Raw genomic sequence first — 17,133 nt, 5'->3', positions numbered from 1 at the left:
TTATCAGACGGCAGCCCTCAGCTTAATGCTGGGTTCTGCCCTGGGTCAAGGGCTGCCCCTCTGCCCTTTGAGTTGTTCTGGTCAAAGGAAATGGAGTTGAGAGTTGACACTCTGTGACCTCGAATATTGTAAGGAAAACCCAACACTAAGTTGTCTCTTATTACCTCCTTCACCTTACAAATTTCTCTCCCGAACCCTAAAAACTCCTCGAAACCTCTTCTGGAGAAGATAGAAAGCATCCTCATTCCTGTAAGAATTGCAGTTTTTCTTCACTCTCTTATTGTCCCCCTAGCAAACTTTAGCTGACGTCTTTCTTTTGCTGGTGTTCCCACCTCCACCGCACACACTAAGTCACTCCTGTTTTCTTGAGGCTCATCTGCATCTGTCCTATACTTTAGGGCCACAAGTACACTCCATTTCTCCATCAAGCTCTCCAAACTCCATTAGCTCACACTAACATCTCTCTTCTCAAAAATACTTGGGAAGTTACGTGGTGAGCTACACAACTACCTTGCATCTCATTAACGTATCAGTCCCTGATTGTTTTATATGCAAATTCTATGCCAGAGAGTGATATCCTCCAAGAAAAAAGGGGCTGTCTACTTCTTTTGATCTCCCACCGCCTCTACCTCATGGTCCGCAGATATATGGGTCAATTCTTTGTATAGCAAAGCCAAGTCGTGAAGGGACTCTCTGGGCAGAGTGCACCATGTTCTCAAAAGTGCCTCCCAAGGATTTTGCTTTCCAAGATGCGCTTAATTTTAAAGACAAAGATCTCTTTTAAGATGGAGGTAGACTGTGAGGACAAAGCTGCCAAGACTGGTGGAGGTAACGATCCTTATCCCTAGATGGATGATGGTGGGTAACAATGGGCCTGAAGTACCCGCTTCAACCACAAGAGCACTAGTGATCATCTCCATCTTGTATCTTGGGCCTCCAAGTAGGAGGCATCATCAGAACTAGATTTATTTCGAAATGGCCAATGGTGACAACGGATCCAACCTACATATTCGAACTGGGGAAACACACATAGAAGGATTTCATTAGGTTTAAATGTGGGCTAGTGGGGCAGATATGTTGATGTTCGGAACTGTGAAATCCAACAACATATCAAGGGTAAAGAGAAAAAATGTTGGAGGTGATGATGCCAGAGCTCTCCTCTTGTACTTGTCACATTCATTTGCATCTCTGGCTTTCACTTCTCAGAAACCTAAGATCCACAGATCTTTTTTTTTAGGATTCAGAGAGTTTGGAGCATATTTAAGGATTGAGAAAGAGATTTAGTGGAGCAGAATAGGTTTAAAATATAGGATGGAGGGAAACTAATCTTTGAAGCCAGGTCCAGAGGAGGGACAAGGGAATCGACTCATGACACAGGTGGAGAGGTGACCCATAACAGGAAGAAAAACACCCCTCCCTCTGAAACTGGAGGTGAGGGCCCATGTCTGCAGATGTGAATTTTATAGGACGTTGAAGTAGGATTTCATGCCTAGAAGTCTCCAGTTCTTTCTCTAATATAGGAGCACCATCTTTTTTTTTTATTTTAATTGAGGATAGAAGATTATTAGGTCGCTTGAAGAGAAAGGCCAACTTTTAAAACAGTCTCTAAAGGACATAGCCAAGGGACCCAACTAAAGACAAGTTAAGGACCTCGGGCTGTCTGAAGGCCCAGCTGACGTTGGAGGCCACACATTGTCTGTTCATCTGTCTGGACATGTTTATGACTTTCTTCTCTAATCGCCTGTAGCAATCTGAATGTCACAGTCAGAGGGCAGATAATAGAATCGAGTCAGGGTTGGGGTGCAAGAAGAAGTCAGAAACTGAAAATCACAGGAGATGAAGAGAACAGTGGTTTAAGGCTCAACCACAGGCGGCACACCAGGCAGGAAAGGATGCAGTCTCAGAAGGGCACAGAAACCTTGGAGAAGGATGCATCTCAAAGACTTATGCTAAGTGGAGAGGGCCAGATGGGAAAGACCGCATATTGTATTATTCCATTTATATTAAATGTTCTCAGAAGCACATCTACAGAGATAGAAAGTAGATTAATGGCTGCCTATGGCTGGGGTTGGGAATGGGATTAACTGTAAATGATATGAGAGATCTCTTTGGGGTGATGGAAGGCCTCTAAAAGTAGATTATGGTGATGGTTGCACAACTCAGTAGATGTATTAAAAAATCATTGAATTGTACATATGGAATGGGTGAATTTTATAGTATACAAATTATGCCACATTAAAGGTTTTCTTTTTAAGTTTAGGAGAAATTGGAGAAATTATAGGCCTTGTGTCTGCCTTTATAGGTATATAAAGGAAAGAACCTGTGTTTTAGGAGCAAAGGCCCAAAAGAGTCAGAAGGACAACAGGTTATAGTCATGGAGTGGGACAATGACAGCAACATGTATGATGTTAACAAGCTACATGGGTGTGGGTGCTGGAGTGGAGCACAAGCAAAGGTCACTGGAGGTGAGGAGGTCAAAGCACTGGGAGCCCAGGGTTGTTCTCAGGCATGTCACAAACATCAAGGTTGGTGGCAACGGTAGCACTGGAAAGGGAAGGCTTGTGTCAGATGCCATCATCATAAATGATTGTGAGGAAATGACCCAGAGGTTGTGGGGACACAGTGAGTTGGCCTCATGTGATGAATCTCAATGAGGACCCAAGTTCTATAGAAGGGAGGAAAAGTAATGATTTGAAATTAGTATGAGGAGCTGAAGAGCCTGCACACAGCAATGCAGCATACACACATGCACACACACATGCATACAGACCCCACTTACGCACCATGAGGGAGAGAATAAGCACTCACCAGGACCCGCCAAGAGAACCTGGTTCCTACTTCAGCTCAAATGTGGGGACGGTGTTCATGAAGAGTGTATTACAGAGCAGGCACAGTAGATAGATTTCAAAGACATGAGCGCAATGGGCACAGAAGGAAATCACAGAGGGTCAGGGATGGAGAAAATACAAGAGCAGAAATGGGTATAGTGGAGAGGGAGGGGGTTGAGGAAAAGAAGGCCTTAGCGTAGGCAGAGTGGTAGCTGTGGTTGTTTAGCTGGGCCCACGCTTCCAACTGCATAATGGGCCAAACTTAGATATCATCCCGGAGGCAGACTAGGGTGCCCCTCCCCATGGACCAGCTTTTGGGACCTACCTTGCTGATGAGCTCCCCGATCATTCCGTTCCAGGAGGTGTTATGGAGCTGGTGACCGTACCTGCCGTCAGGAGCCTGATAAATCTCATATTTGAAGCCCAGAGCCTTGGCCAGAGCGTCCAGGACATCGATGGAGAACCCTTTGTAGCGCTTGGGCTGTCCAAGGATGTTCTCAGCCACCATCACGAAAGGCTCTTCCTGAGGACAACAGAGTGAATGTTCTTCAATTAAATAACAGGTTCATTAACACCTATTTCCAGGGTGTTGTTGGAGAGACCAATCTGATGAATCGTAACTTTGGAATGTTTGCGGACATGTGCGTGTATTTACCCAATTTAGGCCTGGAGTCTGAACCTCTCTGCCCTTTGCTAAAGCAGCTCGTGGATGCTCAGGATACAGTGCACAGGAAGATCCCTCCAACCAGCATATGGATGGAGGAATGGAGATTTACCTGCCCTATGTCCCGTCATCCCAGGTTCTGTCCAGAACCCCATGTCCCAGAATAACATGGTTTTAGGTTTTCAATCCTTCATTTGCGACAATCTGGGCTCTGTCCTTAGGAAATGCCAGAATTCTTTGGGAGTCATATAAGAAATGTGAATACTTCTCATCTAGGATAATAAATGACAATAAAGCTCTGTGATATTAGACTGAGAGAAGACAGGAGCACATTTATCAGGTTGTACTAGAAAATAGTAGTGATTAATGGGCCAAGGTCATATCAGAAGTCAAAGGATAGGATAGAATTAAACCCCACAGCCCCCAAGTCCGAAGCCATGCCACGTTCACATTCACACATCTTGTGCTGTGTCACATGTGCTCCTATAGAGCATGCAGCCATCTAGAAAACACCTCAGCTTCCCCACCACAATCCTGTGAAACAGAACACAAAGGGGCCTTTTGGCAAATCGCCTGAGAAAATATATCTCATTAATTTAATTTCGAGGGGAAAGTAGGGTATAATGCTTATTTGTGGTGTGCATATAGGGAACGCAGGAATACTGCTGCCAAAGTCTTCTTAGAGTAAAGGAGATGCCAGTGGCCTCTGGGACAGAGGGGAACATTGGGACCAGGTCTGACCCCCTAATAAGAGGTAAATCTAAAATGTCTTCTACAGTTCTAGAAAGGTGAAGAAGGAAATTGAAAGGAAGATGTTTCTGAGGTCTCTCAAAGATGCAAAAGTCTTTGATTCCAGGACAAGATGCAGAAAAATTGCAACAAGTCCTCTTCGTTATGAATTTTGTGTCACATGGGCCCATCGGTGGTGTTGGATACTGAGAGAATGTCCTCCGGCCTGCCTCTTTTGGGGACTCTGGCTATCAGCAAAGCTTTCCTAAAGTCAAGACCCTGTTTACATCCCAGAGCAAGGAGAGCAGCTGTGCCAACTCTGGAGCTCTGCAGTGGATCTGGATCAGTGGTTCTTCTCCAGAGCAGCCCAGTGACTTCCCATGGATAGCCTCAGAGGTCTGGGGCAGAATCTCCAATCTTACTCTTCCTTCATTATTCACAAAACCATTTGAGTGAAAGGCTTTATGAAAACTCAAGCCACTACTCAAGGTCCCCATCTCTCTGAACCCAGCACTAAACCAACAGGGAGAAACCTCTGACTCAAAGCCTGAAGAGTGACCCTCCCCAGTAGACCCATGATCCTACCAAGACAGTCACCACTTTGAGAGTCAGTCCTTGGAGGCGGCTGCCCATGGGCCTCTCTTGCAGGCTGCCATTCAGGCCCTTCTCTGAGTCCCACGTCGCCAGCTGTGAAGGAAAAAGGGAGTGTGAGGGACAGAATGGGCACCTGTGCACACCTTAGGGACTCAGCTCCTAACCTGGGATCCTGAATCAGGGAGGTAGGGCCCAGGATATCTCTGAGCTTCCCAGAGACCCAGAGCCATCTTAAAACCTTAGAAAGAATAAAAGTGCGACAGACAGAGTGCCATTTCCACCATCAGTTCATCAGGATCTTGAGCAGTTGCCGCATCCTTAAAATGAAACCAAGTGGTAAGAACTCGATTTTAGGATGAATATTTACGTCCAATTTTATTCCGTCCACCTACTGAGGTCATGCCACTGTGTCTCCACAAAGTGTCCTCTTTCTTTAATTACTCCTTTGACTTGTCCAGGCCAGAGGGCCCTGGAGTTCAGCCACTGCCACCATCAGGGCAGGATGAGGCTCAGCAGTGAGGCAAGTAACAGAGACCCAGCGCGCCCAGGTGCCTCCTGCAAGCAAAGTCGAGAGCTCACTGCCTGTCTTCACTGCAGTGCAAGCTTCATCATTTTCCCTGATATGCAGGTAGAGGCCAAGAACACATGTGCTCTGCATCTGCTCTAGCCTCCTGAGCCTGCAGGGTCTATCCAACGACCCTGTGCATCCCTGATAGGCACCCTATGGCAGTTGAGGACACCCTATGCTGGCCCAGAAACAACGGGAGACATAGGCACTTTTGGGTCTGCTTCCCCACCCTGCCTCCCTGCAGGGCATGGGCAATAATGATGACAGCTTCATCGGATCAATGATTCTCAACCATTAATCGGTGAGTTGTAAAAAAACACAGATACTGACCCTCTCTCAAGCCAATTTAACAGGATCTCAGCACTTGGGCATGAGGAACGTTAACACTTCCCCAGCCATTCTGGTTGAGAATCTCTGTTCTTCTAGGTCACTGGGCCTCTAACTTAGTTGCATGTTAGAATCTTTTAAGAGGGTTTTTAAAACAGATTGAAGGCTGGGCCCCACCTCCAGAGATTCTGATTAAATTGGTCTTTAGCAAGCTGGATTTGGAGATTTTAGCTCCCGGGGTGATTCTGACGCACAGCCAGGATTGTGAACCACTGCTACAGATGAAAGCAGCGATCCTCGACCTGTGAAATGTACAAATCACCCCGGGATTTTGTGTGCACTTCCTGATTCTGGGCTGAGATTGCTCCTGTCTAACAAGCTCCCGGGTATGGCTGCTGCTGCTGCTCCGTGGACCACCATTTAAGCAGCATGGGGTTAAAGAATCAGACTGCCACAGACAGCATCTACTATTCCTCAGGGAAAACGTTCAAGACCGCTAGTTGAGCAGAGCAGAAAAACCACCCATCTATGGAGAAGCGCCACCAGGTACCATAAAGGAGCTACAACAGCGCCTGTTATGGACACTGCGACTCCCCCAGCATTTCCCGTAGTCTTGACATCTGAGGCAGGGTCTCCACACTGAGCCTTGACTACGAGGCCACAGTTCCAGACTCTGTGGGACTATTCTCCCTGGAAGATACTACAACCCTGAGGCTGAAAGCAGGATCATCAGAATGAGATATGTGGTTCTAAAACCAGTTTAAAGGGAACCTGGAAACTCCAGCTGTCACTTCAGATACAATACCAACTAAGATCTGATCCATCCTAAACAATAGGATGCCCGGCAGTGATGAATGAATAATTTAGTTAAGAGCATGTACTCTGAGGAGCTCCCCACAGCCACCACTAATTACTTGGGGCGGGGGGGGGGGGGGGGGCGGGCACTGCAGTCAAGAGCAAAGTTAGCATCTATCCAGAGCCCTGCTGAAGAACATCAAAGAGATGGCACTCTTGGAACTGGCATAAAGAGAAGGAAAGCAAACAGCTCTTTCTCCACTGGGTCTCAGGAACTGCCACTGGGGCCCAGAATCAGTTCCTACAGCTGGACTAAAGTGCTGGTCAAAGGGACAAGAACAAACTCAGACAAAAGTTGTTGAGGTGTTGATTCCTTGCATTCTCTGGGACCTCCAAAAGGGACTCAAGGGACTTGTGATGTGTATTTGGGCTGCCTGCATCCCCATAACTGTTCAGCCCACTCTCCATCGTTATCTTATGAAGCTGCAGAGGAAATGATCACCAGTGTCTTCCATGCTGGCCCTATGTCTGTGATCCAGCTGTGCTGTCTGGGTTTCTTACTTTGTCCCTGGGATCAAAACCATCTTTAGAAACTGTCTAGAGTCTCAGGCTCTTGCTTATTCTCATCCCAGGGCTTCCAACCTTGCCTTGAATGCCATATTCTCCTCTTGAAGATCAAGTTGCTATAACTGCTATAGATTTGGGAAAGAAGGTGGGAACTTGGGCGTGTGGAATTAGCATATGCACAAGTCGGTACTCTTACGATCTAGTTGTGTTTCCACCACTCACCTGACTGACCCCAGACCGCACGTTTTACAGCACAGCGCTTGAAACACTGAAGGCAGTCAACAAACATTTGTTGAATAAATTTGACTTCACTGTGATTCCATTTTCTTATCTATAAAATGGAATAAAAATACCTTCCCTGCCAACCGTGGTGAGGAGCTGTTCAAGGGAGAAAATCATTTCGAAATAATCTTCTATAAAATAACTTAATCATCACAAACTAAAGAATCAGGATATAAAACTATGTGTACAATATAACCTTAGTTATATTGTTTTTTTAAAAAAGATGGTGGTGGGGTCAGCCCAGAGGCATAATGGTTAAGTCCGTGTGCTCCACTTCAGCGGCCTGGGGTTCGCAGGTTCAGATCCCAGGCGTGGACCTACATACCACTCATCAAGCCATGCTATGGCAGCATCTCACATACAAAATAGAGGAAGATTGGCACAGATGTTAGCTCAGGGACAATCTTCCTCACCAAAAAAGAAAAAAATGATGGTAAAAATGGGAGGAGATGTGTTAAAATGTAGTACGTGCATATATCTAGGTAGTGGAGTTATGAATAATCATTAGTACTTCTGTATGCTCTCCTATGTTTTTAACAGGTTTTTCAGGTTTTTCACAGGAATGAAAATATGCTCTTGATAAAAATAACTAGCACAGGTGACTAAGCAAAATCCTGTCACACGCACTTGTGTGATTGAGGATGGAATGGAAGGGAGCAATCAGAGTCAAATTATCTGTCGGGATGCCAAGGTCAATCTGAGAGTCGGAACCCAACAAATCAGTCCTCTGGCTGCAAGGAGCTGTAGCCGAGGGGTGCCCATCTCATAGACGGGGCACATTAAGACCTCTCCAAGATGAGGTAGGGCCCACAAGCCTGTTGAGCTTGGAGACAGGGAAGTGGCCACTGATAAGGTCTGCCCCCATGGAGACAGGCAAGCTTTCTCCACTAAGGAAGAGGGACAGCAGCAAATCATGCTACTTACTATTCAAAAATCCTAAGGCAAGGCCATTTAAGTCAAAGTGCATCTTCATGAGAGGGAAAAAAACATCCTCCAAGTCTGTTGTTATTCCTATTTTTCTGTCTGCAAGTACTTAGGACTTAAAGGTTTTTATTTATTTTTTTGTCTTTTAATACAGACTTCTCTCTCCCTTGCCTTCAGGCATCCTGTTCTCTAACAAAGAAAAAGGAATACTTCAAAGAGAAACCAAAATTCTGCCTTCAAACACATCAAAGTGCAACCATGTTCCAGGATCCGGGAGCCTTTGTGCTGGGCAGGAAAGTTTATTATTCCCTCACATCAGCCAGGAGCCGAGCAGCCCAGGCTGCGTGAATACCCATACTTCCACAAAGCCGTGTGCTCTTGCCCATATCTTCAGACCAGAGCAGTGACCTTCATCATTTCTGAGTGAGGCCATCCCTCTGAGTACCTGATACATAAAACCAGACCAGAGAAAGGCACAGTCCAGAGGAAAGATCCCAATGGAATTTTTTTTTTAAATCCAATAAAGCCTTTCAATGGATTCCCAAACTTGCAGCCGGCCAAGGTTAGGGAAGACTACATCCTGCCTCCCACATGAGTGCGCCTGATGCTCCCCGCTCAGAATGCCGAAGAAAAAGTCAATGAAAGCCAAATGAGGCTGATAGGCTTGAGAAATGGGAAGCCAGACAAACCTTTTACCCAAAGAAGTCCTGACACTTAGTCATGCAGCTGCAGACCATTTCATTTGTACAGAAGAGCTTCCACTCTGACTTCCCCTTGTATTTTGCAGACAGTATTTTGTTTATGGGATCAACGAATTTACAGCCACAGACACCCACTTTTGACAGCTGACCTGTCAAGATCAGTGCCTGAAAAACTAATTTCCAGCACTGTTAAACAAAACACAGACTGCCACTATTTGATAAGACAGCTACAGATTTCATTCACTGCTGCAAGGTGCTCTACCCAGACCAGAAGTGTGGATGGAGCCAGAGGTTACAGCACAACCATCACTTGGAAGGAGATATATGATCTCAAAATCTGATTATGACAAACAACTGTTCCAGAGATCAGCCAATTGGAGAATAAATTTCACACGCCCTTGGTCTCAGGAAAATATATTTCCTGAGTCAATTGGGGTGTTCTTCATGCTCGTGTTTGAGGTGTGAGATGTGGGGATTTGGGACTTTGTGGCCCCGGCCTTAATAGCTGGAGGACTGTTAACCCTAAATGGGACAGGCCTCCTTTGGAAGACTGGGCTCTGTGGTGCTTAATCCAATTATAGAGGTTTCTTAAAGGGCTTTTCATGGGGAGGGTGGAAGGAGAAGGCAGGCGATCCAATTGCTTTACAGCTCAGAGACAGAATATGACCAATTTCATGTACAGAGCCTTGCCACTTCCTGGAGAGGGAGGGAGGGAAGGAAGGTAGGTTTGCTTAACCCCAAATCTCATATTTAACTAGTATATCCAACAAGACAATAGATCAATAACCTATATTGTCACATTTCACAACTGAGTGAGCAATACTGTTGGTAAGTTTGTCTCAAGAGAGCCCTGGAAGCAGGAAGGGAAGTGTTGATGACCATGTCTGTCAGCCCTCACAGCCGTGGCTAAAGTCCCACGTGAGCTGTCTCCTCATCGACCAGTGATTGCCATCAGCTAAGCGCTGACATCCTCGGCGAGGATACGGGCATCAATAATGATAGCCACAGTGGTTTATCAGCATGTCAGTACATGGGCTTTCCTAAAATCATAAGCCCTCCATTACCTTTTGTTTCTTTGTCCATTTTTATTGGAAAATAAATGGGTTTGATGTGTGTTTCAAAGGATCACAGCCGTGGCTAGGGATGGGATGAAGGAGGAACCCACATCTTGAATCAACTGGAATTGGAGCATTCAGCCAGAACTGATTTCAGACAGGCAATTGCACATTTTAAACTTTGGCTAAATGCAGGGACAATGTGTTTAGACGCAAACACAGCATCTTGGAAACAGAGTGTAAGCATCTGAGGGAAGAGTAGTAGTATTTGTATCCAGGGTTCCTGAAGTTAGGTCTAATCTGAGAAGTCATTTTGGGAATTCCAGTATATCAGGCCACTAAGGGCCGGCCTTGGAGAGGACGAACCACAGGAGACGACCATGGGGTCCAATATAGCTATCAAGAAAGAGACCAGGACCACTCTTGACCTCCAGATATGCTGCATAGGACAGGGGAGGGGACTCACTGTGAGACAGAGGAGAATGGAAAGTCTCAAGCCAGGAGTGTTTGCACAGGGAACTGAGCATTAGGTGAAAGTTGTACTCTCTTACAACAAGCCCCAGCAGAACCTGGGCTAAAAGTCCAGACGGCAGAGCCATGAGAAACCGAAAGAAGAATGCAATAGGCCGGAGAGATCTCACATATGGGGGCCTCGTGAAAGGCCTTTAGCAAGGAGGAGATAAAGATACTGCCCTAGTGGTGTTAGAGAAGAGGACGAGGAAAATTAGCAGAAGTGCCACTGACCTTGGCAACCAGGTCATTCATGACAGAGACCATGGCCATGCCCAAACTCTAGCCCCTACTATCTGAAAGTCCAGGGCACGGAGGGCTCCCGGAGCCCACACTGACCCACTCTAGTGGTGCCAGCAATGGAGTCTTTCTATCCTGTTAACGTGGGGATGGAGGCAATTCCACTCCTGCTCAAGATATAGAAAGCAGCAAGATGGTGTTGCTCTCGTAACAGGCAAATGAAAAGTCCGATAATCAGCAAAACTATATTTAAAAAAACATTAGCCTCTAAGAGACCTGAGGTCACAAGACCATCTAGTAATTTCAAAGGATGAGAAGCCCTTCCAAGGAGAGACAGGACACAAGAAACGTTTCACCTTTGGCAGATAATGAAACAAAAGAGGTCATATTTATAAGACTGGGTAAGAAGGAAAAAACCTGAAATTTTTCCAACTTCTTAAAGACCAAGTATGGGCCAGCACGACAGTGAGGCTCCTCAGGGGAGGCCATATCCACTCACCTGCTTCTTCCACCAAGTCTCCACTGGGTGGAGTGAGAGGAAGAAAAACCAAAAAGAGTATCCAAAAGTTATGGAACAATATCAGATAGAAGCGTATCTGATATAGGACTTGTATCCAGAATATGTGAAGAAACCTCGCAATTCAATTAAAAGAAGACCAACAACTCAGTTTTTGAAAACAGAGAAAGGACTTATTTTTCCAAAGACTATATGTGAATGGATAATATGCACACAAAACATACACTGACCATACCACCCAGCAAGTCCATCCTAGTCATTCACCCAAGGGAAATGTAAAATATGTCCAAACAAAAGTTGGCATGTGGCTGTTTGTAGAAGCATTATTCATAATAGCCCCTAAAGGGAAACACTGCAAATGTTGATCATGGTGACCGGTGAATGGATAAACAAAGTGGGGTGTATTGATACAATGGAGTGCTACTCAGCAATAAAAACAAGCTACTGACACGTGCCACAGCATAGGTGAAGCTCAAAGGCGTTGCACTAAGAGAATGAAGCCAGACACAGAAGGCCACATACTTTATGATTCCACTTATAAGACTTTCATGAAAAGGCAACATTATAGGTCCTGAAAAAAGATCAGTGGTTGCCTAGGGCCAGGAACGATAAGAGAGTATCGAACGCAAAGAGGAAGGAAGGCTATTTGCGGGTAAAAGAAGTGTTCTATATTTTGAGTGTTGGGGTGATTATACTACTGTATACATTTGTCAGAGCTGATCAAACTCTGAATGCCTAAAATGGGTGAATTTATTGCAGATAACTGCATCTAAGTAAAAGCTGACTTGTTTTATACACCCATCACACACACATGCACAAACTCATTGATAGTGATTTGGAAAAGGATGAAGCCACATCCCAGAGAGGTGGGACCATGGCACTAACCTATCATGTGACCCAATTATGACCCTCTGGCAAGGATAGAGAGAGGAGAGGAATCCCAAAATAACACGATGACTGGTATTAGTATACTCACATCATCCTGCCTGAGCTAGCTGGAGCTAAGTGGGTATCAAGTGGCCAAGAAATTATTTATCAATCTAGAAGAATTTAATGCATCTTTGTAAAAGTTTAAGAAGAACATAAGTGCAGTTTTACCTTCAAATAGTTCCTTAGCATGTGTAGGAAAAAATAGATCACATAACATTACACGTAGTTTGCTCCAACTTCTTTTAACACCTTTCTTCTTGTGAGATGCTGCACATGCATGCCCAAGACAAAAAGGTAGGTATAAGTGGTTATTTCTGGCATTAGGTAGAGTGATGGGATTATAGAGAATGTCCATCTCTTGCACTATACAATCCAAACTTTATCAAAGTTTGAATTGTTTTACAAAGAGGAAGCATTGCTTCTGTAATCAGAAGAAAAACAACAAAGCTACTTTCACGTTGAAAAGGCATTGCGATCTAGCTGATAACTGTAATGTTGATCTTGTATCTCTCTCTAATTGACTTAGGTGTATTGGTTTTGTCTCTCTAAATAAACTGCAAGTTCTAACAAAGACAGTTCTGCAGTGAGAGCAGCCAGGCTGGAATTCTGTTTCTTCTACTCATGTGCTGGGGGGCCTCTGCTAAGTTACATGAATTGGTCATATTCTTTCTCTGGGCTCAAGTGCATTCTTCTGTTATTAGTTACTAATAGACATTAGTCAGTGTTATTGACAATACTTTTTTATTCTCAAGTCTCTACTATGCTCAGGACCACACTAGCAGCTTAAGAAATTCTTGCTAAATCAAAACTACAATGAGGTATCGCCTCACTCCAGTCAGAATGGCTATAATTGACAAGACAGGTAACAATAAGTGTTGGAGAGGAAGCAGAGAGAAGGGAACCTTCATACACTGCTGGTGGGAGTCAAACTGGTGCAGCCACTATGGAAAACAGGATGGAGATTGCTCAAAAAAAGGAAGAATAGAAAACTACAATATGATCTAGCTATTCCACTGCTGGGTATTTATCCAAAGAACATGAAAACATGAATGCATAAAGATACATTCACCCCTATTTTCACTGCAGCATTATTCACAATAGCCAAGACTTAGAAGCAACCTAGATGCCCATCAAGGGACGAATGGATAAAGAAGGTGTGGTATATATACACAATGGAATGCTACTCAGCCATAAGAAATGATGATAATCCAACCATTTGTGACAACATGGATGGACCTTGAGGGTATTATGCTGAGTGAAATAAGTCAGAGGGAGAAAGTCAAATACCATATGATCTCACTCATAAATAGAAGACAAAAACAATGACAAACAAATACACTGAAACAGAGATTGAATTGGTGGTTACCAGAGAGGAAGGGGGGAGGGAGGAGGGTGAGAGGGGTGATTAGGCACGTGTGCGGTGATGGATGGTAATTAGTCTTTGGGTGGCGAACATGATGTAATCTACACAGAAATCGAAATATACAATGATGTACACCTGAAGTTTATATAATGCTATAAACCAATGTTACCACAATTAAAAAAAAAGAGGATGAACTGAGAAAAATGCAAGTAAAAAAAGAAAGAAATTCTTGCTAGTTTGAATCGACTACAGTGAATGGCACTGTACACATTATATACACTATACATCAGTCTGAAGTCTGACAAGACACCTTCTGACTGCCAGCACCATAAGTCCTTGTGTTGAAAAAAGCAGCAGGTGTCTCTCATCATACTCCTCCAAACTCTGGGCCATCTCCTCTGCCTAGAACATTCTCCTCTTCCTTTGTTATCTGACTCCTAGTTATCCCTTGAAGGTCAACCTAGAGATCCTTCCTGGCACCTTACAACAAGACCACCACCCTTTGGAAATCCCATAACACTCTAGCCTTGACCCTGTTGGAAATGCTTTTCACAACATGTTATAATTCCATGTCTCTCTCTTCGTGAATTTGCTACATATATGCTTAAAAGAGATCTTTTAAGGCAGGGACTATTTCTTCTTCATTTTGACTCACTCAATAAAATTTTATTAGGAAAATTAATAAAATTTATCATCCCCCGGGCATTTGCTCATTAACTGGCTGGAATTTCATCCTTTTTCTCAAACTCTAGCTCTCAGCTTATGTCCCATATCTGAAGCTCTGTAAAAGGCTTTCTCACGTAGCACTGACTTATTTATAATGATTGAAAGTGCCTGGGCTGGATTTTCTCTTTTGTATGATTTTGTTTTACAAACTTACTTTAAAACTTCTAGTCGGGGCCAGCCCTGTGGCCAAGTGGTTAAGTTCACAGGCTCTGCTTCAGTGGCCCAGGGTTTCGCTGGTTCAGATCCTGGGTATGGAGCCAGCAGTGCTCTTCAGGCCATGCTGAAGCAGCATCCCACATGGCACTACTAGACGGATCTACAACTAGAATATACAACTATGTACTGGGGGACTTTTGGGAGAAGAATAAAAAAAAAGAAAAATCAAAGATTGGCAACAGATGTTAGCTCAGGGCCAATCTTTAAAAAAAAAAAGATTTCTAGTCATGGAAAAGTGTTAGTAAAATGAATGATTCAAAAAACACTTTAAAAATCTTACTTTTTATGTCTTTACCTCTAGACTCCTGTTACACAAAGTGTAGTCTGTGGACCAGGGCATCACATCACCTGGGAACTTGTTTAAATCAAAGAATCTTGGCCCCATCCCATGTCTATTGGGTCAGTGTCTGCATTTTCACAAGATTCCCAAGTCACGCACGGGCACAGTAAAGTTTGAGAAACACAGTTTCTAGATCATGCCACCATCATTTCTTGCCTAGAATCTTTATCAGATGCTTCACTTATCTCTCAATTTCTCTTTTATCTACCTCTTATCTAATCTCCACCCAGCAGCCAGAGTTTTCTTTCTTTTTCTTTTTTAAGAAAATTGTTTTATTTCACTCTCCTTCTTAAAATTCTCAGTGGTTTTCCGTTAAAAATGGATTAAAAAGCATATATCCTTCTCATGGCCCATAAGACTCTCTAAGACCTGGCCCACGCCTGACCTTCAACCCCACCTCATGCCACACTTTCCAGCTTGCTCTCCACATCCCATCAACATGGGCCATTTGTCAATTACTCTCTCAAGCCAAGGTCTTTCCTGCCTCAGGAACCTTGTGTATACCCTTCGCTTTCCTGATAATTCTTATCTCTGTCCTTCACATCCCATGCTTGGCTCTTTTTCCTTTGGCAGGTCTTACCTGTTGAGTCATCATCGTGATAAAGCCTACAGATCACTCTTCCTAAGGATTCAATATTCTCAAGCGCAGGACTTACTTTTCTTTGGCGCTCTCAAATATTGTAATTGTTAAGGCCACCCTCCATGATAGAAGTTTTTTCTTTCTATCTGTTTTGCTGTTTGTCTGTTTTGCTCATATACTCAACATAGGATACAATTTCTGGAATATAGCACGCACTTAACAAGCATTTGTTGTATAAACAAATTAATGAACTAATCCAGGGGTCAGAAAACTTTTCCATAAAGGGCCAGACAGTAAATTATTTAGGCTTCTTGGGCCATCTGGTCTCTGTGCTTAACTACTCAATGAATGTGCCTGGGTTCTAATAAACTTTACTTACAAAATAAGTGACAAGCTGGATTTGGCCCAAAAGGCATAGTTTGCTGATCCTAATAGTTGATACCTTTATTTCTATTGTTCCCTCTGTCTAGAATGTTTTCCCCTCCAACTGAACTTTTCAGAACACTACTCTTCTCTCAAGGTTTAATTTGTCATTTTTAAAAACCATTTAATTATGTTTTCAGGAAACCTCATCACATCCATCCAACCAGAAGCAACAGCATCTCCTGCATCCTTAATGCATTATGCTCACTCCTTTTTCATGGCACTGATCACATTCAGATTTCCCTGACAATTCCTGCAGCGGATTATATTTTCTAAAGATGGTTGTGATGATATTTCCCAGCCTAGATGCTCTTCTATAAGGTGATTTCACCACCCCCTATCAAGAAACCCAGTTTAATTCCCCTCTCTCTTAAAATCTGGTCTAAATCTGATGCTGCATGTTTTCAAGTCAAAGTTGAAAAGAGCCATGAAGCTTCTGCTTGACCCTTGGGATGCTCTCTCTAGGACAAGGCTTTTCAACCTTGATATCAATGACATTTAGGGCCAGAGAGTTCTTTGTTGAGGGAGACTGTCCCGTGCATTGTAGGATGTTTAGCAGCATCCCTGACTCTACCAACTAGATGCAGATAGCATCCCCTCCTCCAGTGTGGCAACCAAAAATATCTCCAGACATTGCCAAATATCCCCTGGGGGACAGAATCACCTCCCTTTTAGAACCATTTATCCAGGAGAAGCCAGCTGCCATTTAAGAAGTTCAACAGCCCTGAGACCACCACGCTGGAAAAATCACATGTACATATTCTGGTTGATAGTCCCAGATGAATCCAGCCTTCCAGCCACTTCTGCCAAAGCACTAGACCTGTGAGTGAAGCTACCTTGGGCTCTTAAGATCAGCCCACCAGCCAGCTGTGTGCCATCAATGATCTCAGTTAATGTCAAAAGAAGCACCAAGCCAATCTCAGACCAAATTTCTGACATGGAGAATACATGAGATATAATAAAACTGTTGTTTATCATAGCAAATTTTGTGACGTTTGTTATATAGTAGTACAGAAGTGTGCTGGCAGTATAAAGAAAATTTAAAATAGGTGGAATGGGCTTTGGGACTGTGCAGCAAGGGGAACCCAGAAGGACCTGAAAGAGACTTTTAATGCAAGCAAAATGGTTCTCAAGGAGACTGGCTGTGAGAGTTTAAAGGAAAGTGAAGAAAACATTACTGCAAGCAAGAGGAAAGGGTACCCTTGTTGTGTAGCGGCAGAAAATTTAGCAAAACTGTCACCAGCAGTAACACAG

At 43.9% G+C, this 17,133-nt stretch overlaps 1 protein-coding gene across 3 annotated transcripts in view; it reads right to left on the bottom strand.

The window, feature by feature from the left end:
• The window catches only part of GRID1 (glutamate ionotropic receptor delta type subunit 1), a 671,187-nt gene that overhangs the window by 108,746 nt on the left and 545,308 nt on the right, over positions 1-17,133 (bottom strand). For all 3 annotated transcript variants that reach the window (XM_070616293.1, XM_070616307.1, XM_070616296.1), the window contains 2 exons: positions 4,807-4,908; positions 3,154-3,351 (listed from right to left, as the gene is read on the bottom strand). In XM_070616293.1, coding sequence (XP_070472394.1) covers positions 3,154-3,351; positions 4,807-4,908 — 300 coding nt within the window. The remainder of the gene's footprint in view (positions 1-3,153; positions 3,352-4,806; positions 4,909-17,133) is intronic.

This window comes from Equus przewalskii, chromosome 1 (assembly GCF_037783145.1).
Source record: "Equus przewalskii isolate Varuska chromosome 1, EquPr2, whole genome shotgun sequence".
Classification (NCBI taxonomy): Eukaryota; Metazoa; Chordata; class Mammalia; order Perissodactyla; family Equidae; genus Equus; species Equus przewalskii.
The sequence above is the reverse complement of the archived record's forward strand: the minus strand, read 5'-3'. Positions and strand labels throughout refer to the sequence as shown.